General features: G+C 42.4%; 1 protein-coding gene across 1 annotated transcript; it reads left to right on the top strand.

Annotated features, from left to right (window-relative positions):
- Positions 1-36: 36 nt before the first annotated feature.
- LOC109374310 (retinitis pigmentosa 9 protein) lies at positions 37-12,126 on the top strand. Its single transcript, XM_019628819.1, has 6 exons — positions 37-285; positions 3,530-3,560; positions 4,607-4,736; positions 8,890-8,981; positions 10,666-10,727; positions 11,516-12,126. Exons 1-6 carry the CDS (start codon positions 131-133, stop codon positions 11,712-11,714), a joined length of 669 nt encoding a protein of 222 aa, XP_019484364.1. The 5' UTR covers positions 37-130; the 3' UTR covers positions 11,715-12,126.
- The last annotated feature ends 4,233 nt before the right edge of the window (positions 12,127-16,359 follow it).

Consider the following 16,359-nt stretch of genomic DNA (forward strand, 5'->3'; position numbering starts at 1 on the left):
GGCTCGGCCTGCAGTCCGCGGAGCGCGAGGGGGCGCTGCGGGGCCGGGCGGGCGCGGCGCGGAGGAAGTGCCGTCTTGGCCACCGCCTCCTGAGCCGCGCCGCGGGGCAGCCAGAGCCGCGCAGGTCGCGATGTCGTCCCGGCGGGGGCGCGACGACGAGCGGGCCGGGGCCGCGAGGCGGACGCGGGAGCCGGTGGAGGAGGAGGAGCTGCAGCGGCGCCGGGAGCAGAGGCGGCGGCGGCACGACGCGCAGCAGCTGCAGCAGCTCAAGCACCTGGAGTCCTTGTGAGTCGCCGGCCCCCCATGTCCTGCGAGGGACGGGCGCCGTGTGGGCGCGTTAGGCGGGGTCCTCGGAGAGCCGCGAGTGGGCTGGTGGCACCGGCTGCCGGTTGCAGATCGGATGCACTCGCCTTGCAGCCGTCCCCCGGCGGGAGGGGAGGTCGGTGCTCCGGGCGCCCTGGAGCTGCCTAGGCCGGAGGGAGCGCAGGCTCCGCCCCCGAGGCTCCCCGGGGCGCACGCGGGGTTTGGGGGCGCTTTCCCAGCTGGGAAGCCAAGGTTTGTAGTCCTGGTGCGGAGGTGTCGGAGTTTGGCTTGGACTCTGCTGGGCGCTAAGTATTATTCGGCACTTAGTAGGCGTTCCGTCGGGATTTGGGGACTGCGAGAAGCGCAGCTGAGCACTTTGGTCCCTGACCTTGCACGGTTTTCAGGTCACAGGGCCCACCATGAACTCGATGCAATCTTTCCATCTTCTGTTAATAGGGGAAGAGAAAACCCAGTCCTGTAACTTCAGCGTGGTAAATAAGAGAATAAACAGTGGGGTGAGGGCCTTGTCCCTATTACTGGAATGGTGGCTGTCAGGTAGAAGAGTGTAGACTTGCTCTCTCTAGTCCTGACTTAAGGGTGGACGCTACAAAGAGGCCGATTCCAGCTCATCAAAAAATCAGGCCCAGAGACTACTCTCGCTGGTGAGCATGGCTGGACTTAGGAGGCACTGTGCTCCCCCAGCTCCAGAGGGTTCACGGGGAGTCCAGCTAACTACTGGGAGAAGGGTGGGGTGTAAAGGAGGCTTAAACACCAGGTGGGAGGTTGGATTAATGACCTTCCACTTCTTTTCAATCATTCTGTAATTAGCTTTAGAAGGCGAACTTTTTAAAATTTGATGTTCACTCAGTTATTTAATAAATCGTTTCTCTTTCAGGTGCTAAGACAATCATGTAAGGAAAGGTCTTCAAAGGGTTCAAATCCTTCATAAATAACCTTCTGGGAGTTTTGACACAAAATGCATTGCTTTGGAGCCTGGCCTGCCCTTTTCATGGTGGCCCGTGAGCTGAATGTCACCTCAGCAGGGCGGTGGTTGCAGGATACAGGTCTGGCATTGCTGGCATCTACAGTCTGGGCCCCTTCAGGGCCCTCTGTGGCTCTCTGCCAAATTAAGGATTTCTTGCCCCATATACAATTGGGAAGATAATATTTCTCCCCTCTTACATAAATGTAGTCTTATTGCACAGAACAAGTTACTACAATCAATGATTTAACAGAAGGCTTCTCAGTACAAAATAATGGTCCTCCACCAACTTTGTTAAATATTAAGAATTAACTGCACAGGTACATGTAGACTCTTTGACTGTCAGAGCGAAACCAAACCACATAAACATACCCCCATTTCTAAACCTGTTATATTTAATAGTTAGATGTTACTTTGAACTTCGAAAATTATCTTTTCTAATGTTAAATTAATGAATTGTTTAGCCCTAGGAAAGGCCACCAACCACCTTTCTTTAAATTTGTGCAAACAGTTGTAAAATAGACTTTTAAGGCAATGCCATTGCTAATAATAGATTTCAAAATGTGTAGTTCCATCACACTCCTTTCCATCCTGGCAATAACCGTTACATATTTTTCAGGAATTTGGATTTCAATTTGATTGGCTATATGTTTTTGTTTGTACAACTTCTGTGGCCCAAAGGATAGGCTATTGGATTTGTAAACTGTGCATATGCATATAAATGTGAAAAGAGTAAAAACTTAAGGCCCCTCGCATTTATGATCTTTAGTTCCTCTCCCTTGAGGCAAGCATGTAACCAGTTTCCTTCCAGAGACAGTCCGTGTACTGTACATGTAAGGTGTGTGTGCATATGGCCACATATGAGAAGTCTTCCTTGCCCGTCGCACAAATAGCAGCACACGAAGTACAGTTTTGTTTTGTCCCCTACTTTCTCCTTTTCTAAAAGGTCTTACGGAGATTGTGCCATATCCAAGTCTAATTCACTCTTTTAACGATCATTAATGTTTTTCTGGTGATAAAGGTAGCAGTTCATTTTTTAAAACTTGGAACATCAGTCAGCCCTGCTCGCACCATGTGAGAGCAGCAATGGAAACTCCCATATGTCCATGTTTCTGGAGCCAAGACACAGCTGGAAGCCAGCTGCAGTGCCCACATGTCCTCAGTAAAATGCTCCCTGTGGACGCACTGAACAGACCTGGGATGTTTGATTGTCTGCTATCTTGTTTTCATTCTTAATATATGTGCTCTTTGGTCCCTTAGGCATTCACAATTAAAGCCAGACACCTATGCTGTGTTTGATTAGCCAATAGTGTGTAAATACTTAAAAAGAAACATGAGCGTTTGGTGCTGATTTTCCAGCTGTGGAACCCAAAAGCCGCCTCTGGCAGTGCTGGCAGAGTGATGGGAAGTGCAAATGAGCTGGGAGCATAGGCCTGACTTGTATCCTCAGGACCCTGGGGGTCTGAGAGCTCTGTTGGTAAAGGGAAAGTGCATTCCCACACAGTCATTCACATACTTAATCTAGCTGCATTCTTCATTGAATGCTGCCTGTCGTTGCGACACTGTGCAGGGGTCCTGTTCTCCCGGAGTCCAGCGAGGTCAGTACTGGCGTGCAGGGTGGTCAGAGAGCAGAGGAGCAGAAGGCAGCTCGCAGGGTGGGCTCACTCTGTGGGCAGCGGGGCTGGAGGGTCTTGAATTGGGACATGCAGAGAAATGGGAGGGGGAGCCTCTAGGACCAGTCACCTTCACCCCTTCCCCTACCACAGGCTCTTCCCTCCAGCTTTGCTCCTCCTCCCCTGCCCCCAGCCCTGTTAGGCCTGATCACTCAATCCTCCCCTCAACCCCCATGAGCCTCTTCAATATTAAGTGGAAGTTATGCTGCGTAAACAACCTGACACTGTTTAACAACAGTTTGGAACCATAATTAACTCACGGGTCTTCTTGCCTCAAATTTTTCCTGCTTTCCTTTCTTCCAAAAATTAAGTCATCCTGCTAAGACACCAAGTTAGTTATTGTTTCAGTGAATTTAGGTTCTAGATCTCAGCAGGAAGTGGTATAGCATCCGCTTATTTGTGCTTCTTGAGTGCTGGGCTTATTTTATTCACTATTTTAGATATAACATAGTTTTAAGTTTATACTAAATATACCCTTTTTATTATGTTTTAGCCTGCAGTTGCTTTTTGCTCATTAAAATGTGTTGTGTTCCTATGAATGTGGTTGATGAATTTTTTTTTTCCTTTCTAGTTATGAAAAACCTCCTCCTGGGCTTATCAAGGTCAGTGTGAAGTTTGTCCTTTTGGGAATTCTCTTAGACACATTCAACTCAGTGTTCAGACTCGGTAACTTGGTATGAAAACAGCTGCTTGAGGTTTTGAGCCTCCTGTTATGATAACCCGTTTCTTCCCTCAGATGCCATTCATACACTTTGGGCTTTGTCACAAGCCTGTGCCTTTGTAGAAACTTAATCAGCTGTGACTGTTCCCTAAGAAACCGCGGCAGGCCCACGTGTGTGTGCTCCTCCACGATCACTCCCTTCTCTCTCACTTGAGACAGCATCTTCTCAAAGCTCTGCTGCCCTGGGCTGACTCTCACGCCCCTGGTGCCGGTTCCTCGAATGTCATCAGCTCAGAGAGAGCAGACTGGGGGCCTGAAGCTCCCCCAGCCCGCCTGCCCTGTGCAAGCCCCGCCTTCAGCACCCTGGCCAGCGTCAGTGTCCCCCTGCGGGAGTGAGACTTAGAGGGGCCGTTCAAGGCCAAAGCCTCCTTTTCTGTTTGGTACCTTTCAGTTTAAAACAAAGATTTGAAACAAATTCTTTTCATTATAAATTTAGTATTCATGGAAACTTGAAAACAAATCAAAAGGTATAAAACCCAACATTTCATAAATGCAGCGTGTGTGAGATTATAAAACATGACAGTGGCCTTCAAGGTATAATCCTGCATTTGAATTTAACATGTTATTATTCGGAAAACCTTGCTTGTTTAATTCTGTACTTTGCCTCATTCCACAAACCTTTTAAATTAGCAGAAAATGTTTTGAAATCTTAGACTTTGGAGCTCACAAATCATTTCTGTGACCAACCCTCGTAACTTTTCTGGAAGAACAACTACTTCGAGTCTGTGACAGTTCTCCTGGTACATTTATTTCCGCATTTTCCGTCAGGTCTCATTTGTCTTTCCAGGTCTTGAGAGAGTAACTAATGATGACCCTGGGAACTCCAGCCCACGGGAAAGCCAGGCGATGCTGCTGTGCCCTGCAGCAGGTGGGAGAGGATTCCAGAGCTTTGTGGCCGCGTTGTTTACATGCTGTTTCCTTTTGTAGGAAGATGAGACGAAGCCGGAAGACTGTATACCGGATGTGCCAGGCAATGAACATGCCAGGGAATTTCTGGCTCACGCGCCAACCAGAGGACTTTGGATGCCACTGGGGAAAGAAGTCAAAGTTATGCAGTGTGAGTGTGGAAGGGCGTCAAGTAACACTCCTGGATACACGCAGGGCATATACCGGGATTTACAAAGCATGGTTAACTCTAATTTAACTCGTTCTCACACAGCGCTGTTCAAGTCATGGCGTGATGTCATGGCGTCTTATAGACACGGAAGCCACTTGCACATTATCAGTACGTGGTCTGAGGTAAGAGGCAGAGCAAAGCTTTGACTCCAGGGCTTCTGACCCGAGTGCAGTGGTCTTTCCACAGGACCGCAGCTGCCTCTGGAGTGCACACTCTTTAGTAATACAGTAAAACCTTGGATTGCGAGTAACGTGGTTTGCGAGTGTTCTGCAAGACGAGCAAACATTTCTAAGACATTTTAACGTGGTAAACGAGTGATGTCTTGCAATACGAGTAGTTTGTTTCCAGAACGAATTATGCTCGCAAACCAAGGTATTACTGTATTCCCGTAACAAAAAGGATCTTCCTTGACGGAAATGCCCTGGGGACAAGGGGTGCATCGGAGGGCAGGTCCCTTTGGGTCTTACTTTAGTCAGTCATGCTCCATCAGTGCTGGAGTTTACCCATGTCACCTGAGAGGAGCTACAGGCCACAGAGGTGAGTCTGGAACAGGCAGAGCGGCGCACAGCCCCCATCCTCCACCCCTCAACACCCAGCGCAGCAAGACCTTCCTCAGCGTAAGATACCACCTGAAGAAAGGGTCCTCTGCCTTTTGAAGACATTTGTTTGTAGAGATTCATCATGCACATCCTTAAAGTAGCAGCTTCTGGTCTCTCCATTCCCACTTGAAGCTCTTTTAGTTGGTTATTTTGATTTATCTCCTTAGGTCTATAGATCATGCTTGTATTATTTTGATTTTCCAGGCTTAGGCCTTATCTGTTGACATTGTATAATGGAAGATAAGAATTTAGCGCTCTCCTTCTCTGATCACACATGGACCCTTACTATATCTTATCTTCCCAAGAATAGTTTTATCATAATTTTCGTTTGGTAATTTTGGTGTTTCTTATGATTATATTCAGAGCTGCATCATATATTAATAGTAAGCTGATTACTTTTACTTTCATGCGTCCTGAATAATGCTCTCATTCCCCCCAGAATTAACAGTTGTCTTGTGTTGTGTGTGTGTGTGTGTGTGTGTGTGTGTATGTGTTTCTTGTTCTGTTGTTATTATTTTTGATTTCCATGTACTAATTTCTAATTCAACCCCCAATTTTTCCCAGGCTTGAATCTTAAGATCTTCAAGTATTTGAGGTATTCAATTTCATCTTTCTGAAAATGGTTGCTCCCATGCTTATCATCCAGGGGTTGCCCTTCACTGTGTTATGAATTAAATGTTTATATTCCCACCCCACAATTCATATATTGAAACCCTAACCCCTAGTCGGATGGTATTGGAAGATGGGGTCTTTGGGCAGTAATTAGGATTAGATGAAGTAATGAGGGTGGCTCTCATGATGTGATTAGTTTCTTTTCAAAGAGGAGAAACAAGAGAACTTGTTCTCTCTCTTCACTGTGTGAAGACACAGCTGTCAGCAAGCCAGGAAGAGAGCACTCATTAGAAAGCAACCAGGCTGGCACCCAGACCTTAGCTTTCCGTCTCCAGCACAGCGAGAAAATAAGTTTCTGTTGTTTAAGCCACCCAGTGTCCACTTTGTTATGGCCGCCTGAGCTGACTAAGTTACACCATCATCCTGCAGTTTCCCTTTGCCTCTTCCTGTGTTGGGTCTCCTCTTTCCTGTGTGTTGAGCTATCGTCTTCGTTATAGTCTCTTGCTACGGTAGAGTGCTTTCTCACACAGCTTCCTTTAAAATGGGTTTATAGTAGATAAAATATTCAACACCTAAATTTACTGGAAGTATCTTTATTTTACAGATATTTTAACTTGCCAGGGTCTAGAATGCTAGGTTAAAAATCAGTTTCCTTGATATGATCTTATATGTAGAGAACCCTAAAGATGCTACAAAAAAATAAAACTGTTGGAGCTAATAAATGAATTTGGCAAAGTAGCATGATACAGAAGTCAACACTCAAAAGTCAGTTGCATTTCTATACACCGACAATGAACAATCTGAAAAGGAACTTACAAAAACGATTGCACTTACAGTAGCATCAAGAAGAATAAAATACTTAGGAATTAACAAGGAGATGAAAGACTTACACAAGGAAAACTACAAAACATTGCTAAAACTAATTAAAGATGACAGCCCATGTTCATGGATAGGAAGACTTAATGTTAAGATGTCAGTACTACCCAAAGAGATTTCCAGATTCAACACAATTACTATAAATATTCCAATGGTGTTTTCCTATCCTAAAATTTTATGAGGTGCTTAGGGTCATCAGCATCAGAGACAGAAAGTAGAACAGTGATTGGTGTTTATTTACTAGGGCGGGGTGGGGAATGGGGAGTTATTTAATGGGAATACAGCTGCAGCTTCACAAAATGAAAAGAGTTATGGAGATGGATGGTGGTGATGGTAAATTTTATGTGTAGAGGCATACCTCATTTTATTGCACTTCACAGATGTCACGTTTTTTATAAATTGAAGGCAAGACCCTCCGCCAGCAAAAAGATTACAATTCGTATTGTTGCCATACTTGCTTTATTGTGGTGGTCTGGAACCGAACCCACAATATCTCTGAGGTATGCCTGTATTTTAACCACGATTTTTAAAAAATTAGAACTGTTCAGAGTAGTAAGTAAAACCCCAATACAGGTTTGAACTGTGCGGGTCCACTTAAGGATTCTTTTCAACACTGTAAATGTATTTTCTCTTACGATTTTCTTAATATAATTTTATTTTCTTTATTGTAAGAATACAGTATATAATACATATAACATACGAAATATGTGTGTTCATCAACTGTTATCGGTAAAGCCTCCAGTCAACAGTAAGCTATTACTATATTATTAGTTACGTTTTTGGGGAGTCAGAAGATATATGTGGATTTTCAACTGGGGTTAGGTCTTTCTGAGGGGCTCAAAAACCCAGTCTTCCCCCTTCAGTGGGTGCAAGACTGCTGCTTTTCACACCTGCTATGGTTTCTAGGCTGCTGGTTTGCACCACTTGTGAAAGTGATGAGAGAGGGCTGCGAGTAGGTCCAGTTAAAATTCCAGAAATCCTGCTGTTCTGAACCAAGGTTCACTAGTTTTTCTTGAATTAGTGCTCCTCAGATTGTGTTAAGCCTTTGGCTAATTTCCAGGGTTTTGAATAAATTGATTTCGGCACATTTGCAACTGCTTTCAATGCTTCTATGGAGGAACAGATGTATGGAGGTTGTCACTTGACCGTTCCTGAGGTGCTTCCAGGCTTATTCCTTTTGGAAAGAATCCTCTTCGTTGTCATTTTTATGGCCTCTCAATAAGGGAATGAAAGCAAATAAATGTGTTTAGTCTGCCATCTCTACCCAGATGTCTACAGCTTTTATTTTTTAAGTTTAAAAACCACTACTTTGTTTGGTGAGGTAGTTAGTCGCATTTCACTTACCATTTTATAATTATTTGCATTGACTTGGAAAATAAGAATCTTTGCATTGGAACCAGAGCCAGTTTTATTGAGAAGTAAATGAAATTTCAGCATCAGGGCCTCTCGATTGTGCTTTTCAAAGTTCTGCAGGGACTACAGCAACATATGGTTGTATGATTTTGTACAATTTGCCAAGGCAAGGTATTTTTTTTTCCCTAAAGAGCCTCCTACCACCCATATAATTTAAGCTCACACCCCACAAAACTTGGATTTATCCCAGATTTGATAAAATACGTATACTGTACATACTTTCATTCATTTTATTGATTGTGGTGTTATCTAGAACAGTGGTTCTCAAAGTTTAATATGTCTACAGATCACCAATAAACCCTTTGAAATTCAAGTATGTGTCAGTATTTCTGGGGTGGGCCTAATAATCTGTATTTCCTTTTTTTTTCATGTTTAATTTAAGGTTTTATTTTTTAATTAAATACTCTATATTTCTAACAATCTCTCACGTGTTACCAATTTTCTAGGATCTTACATGGATCATTCACTGATTGTATTTGCTTGTAGAATTGGAGTTTAATGAAGAAAAACTTTAATATAATCTACTGATTCTTTATCTTCATTAAATGAAACTGTTATCTTACAGAAATATTTCCTTTTTTCTTTGTTTTTAGGTTGGCGTTGTAAACGGTATGGTCACCGAACAGGCGACAAAGAATGCCCTTTTTTTATCAAAGGCAACCAAAAGTTAGAACAGTTCAGAGTAGTAAGTAGAACCCCACCACGTTAATTTACATTTATCAGAGATAGTGAATATCAATGAATCAGGCAGTAATCGGTGAACTGGAAGCTCACATAAAATGCATTTCCAGAAGCATTTTGGCCAAAGTATTGGGTATTAACTACATACTTGTTAAATTACATTTATGTGGTAGATTAGTTCATTAACAAAAAACTAACATTATTAAGGTGTTATTTGCTTATACATTGGGAATAGTGCTGCTTTTTCTGAAGCAGACATTGTTATTTATTCAATTACTTTTTAAATCTTATCTTAGAAATCATGTTTCATAACTAAAATCAGGGTTTTAGTTTTCCAGTCTTTATTTAATATTAGATGTCTTTAAATTATAAGCTAGAAGTGTGTATATAAATTATATATGCTCTTTAGATGACAGTAAAATGTAGCTATCATTTGCTCACTGTATTTTAAGAGTCACCTCCCAGAGGTAGTAATTCACCATTCAGTAACTGCTTCTGCTAAGTGAAATAGCTACCGTCTGGAGGCACTGAGTTATCAGCATATATCAGACCGAGGTCAACAGACACTCTCCAAAGTTTTTTAGACATTTAAAATACTGTGCTTTAATTTTTTAATAATCTGAAATAATTTTTTGGATCAATCATTCCACTTCTAGGTGGAATGTCAATTTTTATAGAATCTCTAGAACATAGCTTGGTGATAAATCTGAAAACCTTAAACATATTCTTTTTTTTTTGACTCAGAAATCCCACTTCTAAGAATTTACCTTAAGGATATAAGAGAACATCAATATATACACAACTGTTTATGTATGTACAAGGATAACTTTCATAACTAATTCTATAATTGAAAAAATGGAAACTAAAGAAAAATAGGTTAACAGTAGTCCAATGTATCCAACATAAATTACTGTAACAAATTATTTAGCCATTAGGAATTATATTTTAGAAGAATGTATTAAGTTATAGAAAAGTGTTTCTGACAACATAAGTGAAAAGCAATAGAGCTTTATATATAAAATGATTATAATTTTTCATAAGTTATGAATAATGATTGAAGCAGAGAGACCAAATGTTAATAGTAATTATCCCTGGGTAGTGAGGTAATAAATTTTTTTAAGTTGAATTTTTGGTAACATCTAAAATTTCTACAATAAACATTTCTTTTTTAAAATTGAAATAATTCACATATCATAACATTTCCCATAAATGTATTCTTATTTTTAAGTAATTCAAGTTATTTTAAATTATCTGTACTTCCTGTACACTTCCAGACTTTGTTTGGGGTACTTAACATATATTTTTGTGTGCCTATAAATGTTTCACTCTTATATATCATCTTATAATTCATTTTTTAATACTCTCTCTTAGTTATCTATTCACATAGGACAAAGAGAATTACCTCACTATTTCTAACCTTGAATAGTATTTCATGATTCTACCATGGTATATTTTCTTATAAAGGATATTTAAATTATATCCTATATTTTTCTAATTGGAAAATCCTTTTCAGAGCCTCAGTGAGTTTGTAGTGATGGTGATTCTTAGGGAGAATTAGAACATGCTGAACAAAAAACTATACCAAATTGGAAAAAAAATGACTAGTTTTAGTAACATAGGGATTTAATTTTTATTTAACTAATAGTCCATGAAGTCTAACCTAACCTTCACCGTCTCTTACCCTCAAGGCACATGAAGATCCCATGTATGACATCATACGAGAGAATAAAAGACATGAAAAGGATATAAGGTAAGGTTGTCCTGATGATAACAGACCCTCTTAAAGTTTTAAATTATGGTAAGTTGGAAACAACCACTCCAGTACTAGAGGAGTGGTTTAACAAACGTGGTACTTTACTTGTGAAATCTCGGAGTGCAGGAGTAACCACTGACAAGGCCAGTGTGTGGGACTGAGGTCAGCCTGTCCCACTTGGGTCAGCTTCACGCAGTGGGCGTGGCCCCGCCCCCTCACCCCTCTGATGGTTGATGCTGACAACTCACATTGTGGTACCTGGCTCTGCGATGACTGACTCTCTTTCATATGATTTAGTTTATCGTCTCCAGTGTCTTTAGGGATCTGAGATATTGTTAAAAATTACTCTTAGACATGAATAAAGACAGCAAAAAAAAGGACTTGTTCTTGTTTGTTTGTTTGTTTGTTTTATTTCCCAAATTGGTATTGAGTTATAGTTGTTGAGGAGGTAGATTACCTAATATGATCTTGAGCCATGGGAGAATGATATAGGAAAGTGTGTATCTGTTAGAAGCTATAACAGTAAGGACTGTAGAAACATGCAGAAATATTTAGGACAATGAAAAAATGCAAAATGGCCTATACACTGGTTACAGGCCTGTAAAATAGGCGTGAATGTGGACAGGAACAGGGAAAACATGCAAAAATAAAGTTAAGTACTGTGTTTAGTGAGGTGATTATTTCTGACTTTTTTTACCCTCACTATGAGTCTTATATTTGTATCTAAAGCAGATTTTTCTAAGTTGTTGTGGTTTATGGTTCTTTGACCAATCTTTAATGTTTAGGATACAACAGTTAAAACAATTACTGGAGGATTCCACCTCAGATGACGATGGGAGCAGCTCCAGTTCCTCAGAATGTAAGGAGAAACACAAGAAAAAGAAGAAGAAAGAAAAGCATAAGAAAAGGAAGAAAGAAAAGAAAAAGAAGAAAAAGCGAAAGCATAAGTCTTCCAAGTCAAACGCGAGTTCAGACTCGGACTGACAGGAACTTGGCTTTGCAGCGTTCTCGTCTCAGAGCTCAAACACGGGCCAAAGCACGGAGGGACATGGGGTCAGGGAGGACGCGGAGAGCGACACCAAGGAGGCGGCCACCCGGTGGCACACGTGACTCTCACCTACCTCCCAGTGAGCACGTGACCCCAGAGTGAGTTGTATGGTCCCAGGTGCTAGCGGCTGATTTCAGGCAGGAAAGCTCTTTTCAGCGTCCTCCTCCCTGCTGATCACTGTGGTTTCTGATTCCTTAGCCATGTCAGGGTTGCCGGACTAGGGGAGTGTGAGGACGCCCCTCCAGGTGCTGTCACCCTCCAGAGGGAGGCTACTTCACCCCCGTAGACTTCAGGCTTGACATTTCTCTGCTGTGGAGGATAATAAAAAGTTATTATTTATTTTTTAAATGGATTTATTTTTTCATTTCTGAATAACACATGCGTGTTCCCAATTTACAAGGCGCGTGAGCTCTACTTGTGAAAGCTGTTCCTCCTCTTCCCCCAGCGTCTCAGTTCCCTTCCCCAGTGGCTGCCAGTCTCACCCGTTTCTTGTGCAGTCTCCCAGATATACTTTATAGATCACATATAAAAGCTATAACACAAATGCTAGCATACTATACACATTTTGTTGGCATGGTTTTTATTTTTCATTGAACTCAACAGTGTAAAAGCATGTTGGGCCTTGTAGCACACAAAAGGCCTGTGTTCATAAACCCCTGGCCTTATTATTTTTTGGGGGAGGAGGAGTTGAATATCCTATAATAACAATGAAAAATCATGTACTTAACTTGTTTAGATCTTATTGCCACTGTCCCATGATTATTTCCAGAATGACCGATTCAGAAAAATTATAAGGATACTGTTGGATTGGGGACCCAACCTGGAGAGCCAGTGCTTTAAATGTTTAACCTCCGACTGAAGTCTTCCTCCACTTCCTGCTTTAACTGGAATCTCACCGTCCACTGCAGCCCCTGCAAGTTAATTCCTGTCCCTTCTCCTTCACTCCAGGTTTCTCCTCATCTGTGGCCTAGATTCCGTGGCCCACCCCGTCAGCCTGTCATCTCCCTTCACCTGCCATCTTTGTCTAGCTCACCCAGAACCTCCAACAAACCCTTCCTCCTCGTCCCATTTGCCGACTGCTGAGCTGATCAATCCAGTTTCTTCATCCCCAAGTCCCTCCCCTCAGTCTTCGGACTCTCCACTCCTACTCAGGAAGGCAAACAAAGCCCCCAGACCTCCCTTTACCAATGTCTCCTGCAACCTGTCATCACGGCTGGGACAGGCAGAGCTGTGAAACTGCCCCAAGGTTTCCTGCCTAAACCCATAGGACTGTTACTAGAATGGATTTTATTCCCACGATTAGACTGTTACAAGACACAGTTGACCTTTACAAAGGGTGATTATTTGGGTGGTCAGAGCCTTATCACATGAGAATTTTTAAACTACAGGGTGTTTTTCTGGCGGGTAGCAAACAGGAAGTCCGATTCTGGGCTTGAGAAAGACTTGATGTGTTGGGGCTTTGTTTTAAAATGAAGGGGCCACATGGCAAAGAATGTGGCAACTTCTAAGAGCTGAAATCAATCCATAGCCAACAGCCAGCAAGGAAATGGGCACCTCGGTCTTATACTCACAAGGAACTCAATTCTGCCAGCCGTTGCAATGACCATGGACATGTATTCTTCTCCAGAGCCTTCAAGTAAGAGCCTAGGCCTGCCCGCACCTTATCTGGCACTTTTTGAGGTGCTAAGCAGAGAACCCAGTCTAGTCTACCTAGATTTCTGACCTACAGACCTGTGAGATTAATACAAATGGGTGGGGTTTTACTTTTTGAAAAAATTCATAAACTTAATTTTTTTACAGCAGTTTAGGTTCACAACAGAATCGAGCAGAAAGTACAAGTTATTTCCCCTGTATCCTTTCATGCCCAGCCCATGCCAACACCACAGTGGTACACCTGTTACTGTGCTACCCGGAAACTGGCTCCCACAGAGCTTTCTGCTCCAGTAAGCGGTGATGCTCTGTATCTGCCTGCCTCGCCAATTTTGGGGTCAGTGGTTTGCCCTGTGACCTCAGTTCTCTGATGGATTTGATGATCATTTTTAGTTTGCTCAGCTTTTTACTTGTTAGCATACGAGTGAGGACTGCTACCATTCTTACCTGCTACACCAGAAACCAGGAGTCGACAGGTGTTATTTTAAGCCACTACATCTGTGGTAATTAGTGACTGCATGTCTGGAATCTTCTTGAGGGCAGAGACCATCTAGTTTTGTGTTGTATTGCCACCTAACACAACACGTCACACATGGTGGCATTCAGTGCGAATTTATGAAAGTGAGGTTACATTCTGCAACTGGAACATGATTTGGAAGTTGCAGTGGATGCTGTGTATGCCACTGGTATCTGCCCGCTAACCCCCACCCGACTCCAGGACTGAAGCATTTCCTCTCCCAGCTGCTGGGACCTTTGGCAGCTGACAGCTTGCCAACTGACCTCACCGTCCCAGTGATTGTTCTTTCTTGAAGAGAGCCACCCCACCCAAGGTCATGCCACCTTTATAGGAGTATCCTGCGTCACAGTGACGGGTCTGCCGGGGATGTAAGGTGTGGCTTCTGGCCCCAAGTGGGACAACTGCAGGGTCATCGCAACTCAGGAGTTCTCATCGGATTGGCTAAAGCCTCTGTGAGTGTGTTAAACCCACTTCTCTGCTTCATCTTGCTTCCTTCGCTCCCTCAGGGATGTTATTCCCCAAGACCCCCCCCATTACATTTCCTGCACACAAATCTCCATCTCCGAGTCTGGACCTCAACCTGCCATTGGGGTGCAACAGCCATGTGGGAAAAAGAAAGGGTGGGTGTTGTCGGGAGTCACCTTTCATTGCGGACTCCATTTTCCCAAGTTACCCTTGGCTTTTCATCTAGCCTCCAGGATAAAAGGAATACTCTGGGAAGTATTACAAATCAGGAAAGTGTTCATGGTACTACGGTTCTCTTTTTGCTCTAAGGAGACACCGTATTTCCCCATGTATAAGACGCAGCCTTTTTTGAAACATTTGGGGTCTAAAAACTGGGTGCGTCTTATACAGTGGTTGTATGAGCGCAAAAACAAGCGCGAAAAAAGTGGGAAATGCAAGTAAAAAAAAATCTACAACCACTATATAAGACGTTTTTAGACCCAGTTTTTAGACCCCAAATTTTTTGAAAAAGGCTGCGTCTTATACATGGGGGTATGTTCTCCCTGAGGAGGGAGAGAATATTACAGGTCTCATGTGTTACGTCCTGAAATGGGCTACAAAAGTACAAACGCAGGTGATACTGGAACACATAGGTGTGTCACATAATCCAGCCACTCGAGTGGAAATAGGGGTCAGAGGTGTTTTCCTGGAGTTTCTAAACCAAATCTTGACGTAGGGGTTGGGAAAAACGTCGTAGACACTCTCATTCAGACCAACCTTGGAAACTGTGTCTGGTTGCCTTTTTTGCATCTTTTAAAAAAAAATGCATTGCTATGACTTTGTATAATCTATTTACACCATCTTGAGAGGTCCTTGGTTAGTACAGAGTTAAAAATATAGGACATTTTTGTCCCAGGGTAAGAGAGGCAACACTGGAGGCCCCATCCGTATGTATGCTCATACTGTCCATACTAACACCCAGAGAGCTTTCTTGAAGGCAACCCCAAGCTCTCCCACATCTGCCCTGTTCTTTTAAATAACCCTGGGAGAGCCTTCACTACATATAAACATTTTCGGCACTTAGTCAGACTTAACCTGTACTATTTACGGGGAGAAGGCTGGTTCCACAAATTGACATCTAGGTCCAAGGTTCTGCATATAAAGAATTTGTCTAAAACTTCCTTTGTTTCCACGAGTGTACACTGGTTGAAAGGACATATGGTACTAGAACCCACGCTTGGACACATCCGTGTTATTATCAGGGACCAATGATGTGCCTGGTCTTTCTATAAAAATCAGCAAGGCACAGTCTCTATCCCCAGGGAAGATCCTGTTTATGAGAATCCTACATCTATTTATTCTGTCCTCAACTCCACCATCCTTTTCACCTTTATCGAAAGGTCCCTGAGATTATAAAACAGAAGGATACATGACAGAAGCATACACAAATGACCCAACTCTATTGGTGTTATCAATGATGTGGCCATTTTGGGAAGGGAAGAAAATGCTTAAGAATCGCACGCATATGCAATTCAATTTATTTAGTGTTTTACAACTTATAATTCCAAAGGCTTTACAATGTCACATCTTCTTAACTTGGTTGTTGTATAATAGCTTTATTAGTTCAAGTCAAGAGAGAAGTCAGTGTTCTAAATCAAACATGGCATTGAAATATTTAGCTAGTCTTCGTAGCTGGAACTCAGAAAATAGTTCTCTATGAAATAGCAATGAATAATACATTTCCTTAAATTGCTTGTATAAGAGACGCAATATACCTTATACACAGCAACATTACCAACATCTTTTTGTTAAAAAAAAACAACACAAAACATCTTTAAGTTTTCATCTTTAGGATCAAGCTAAAGGTCTTGACTCTCTTCCTATTCTTTCCACTCCTGGTGATGACTCGGGGCACCTCTCCTGCTCTGCATCCTGCCACCAGCTCATATCACACTGGGTGGCTTCATCAA

This window comes from Hipposideros armiger, unplaced genomic scaffold, assembly GCF_001890085.2.
Source record: "Hipposideros armiger isolate ML-2016 unplaced genomic scaffold, ASM189008v1 scaffold_809, whole genome shotgun sequence".
NCBI lineage: Eukaryota > Metazoa > Chordata > Mammalia > Chiroptera > Hipposideridae > Hipposideros > Hipposideros armiger.

Excerpts from the sequence above, each read along its gene's own strand:
- LOC109374310 (XM_019628819.1), top strand. The coding sequence starts at position 131 with ATGTCGTCCCGGCGGGGGCGCGACGACGAGCGGGCCGGGGCCGCGAGG. Across the intron at positions 3,561-4,606 it reads CTCCTCCTGGGCTTATCAAG|GAAGATGAGACGAAGCCGGA; the intron begins GTCAGTGTGAAG and ends TTCCTTTTGTAG. Across the intron at positions 4,737-8,889 it reads AGAAGTCAAAGTTATGCAGT|GTTGGCGTTGTAAACGGTAT; the intron begins GTGAGTGTGGAA and ends CTTTGTTTTTAG.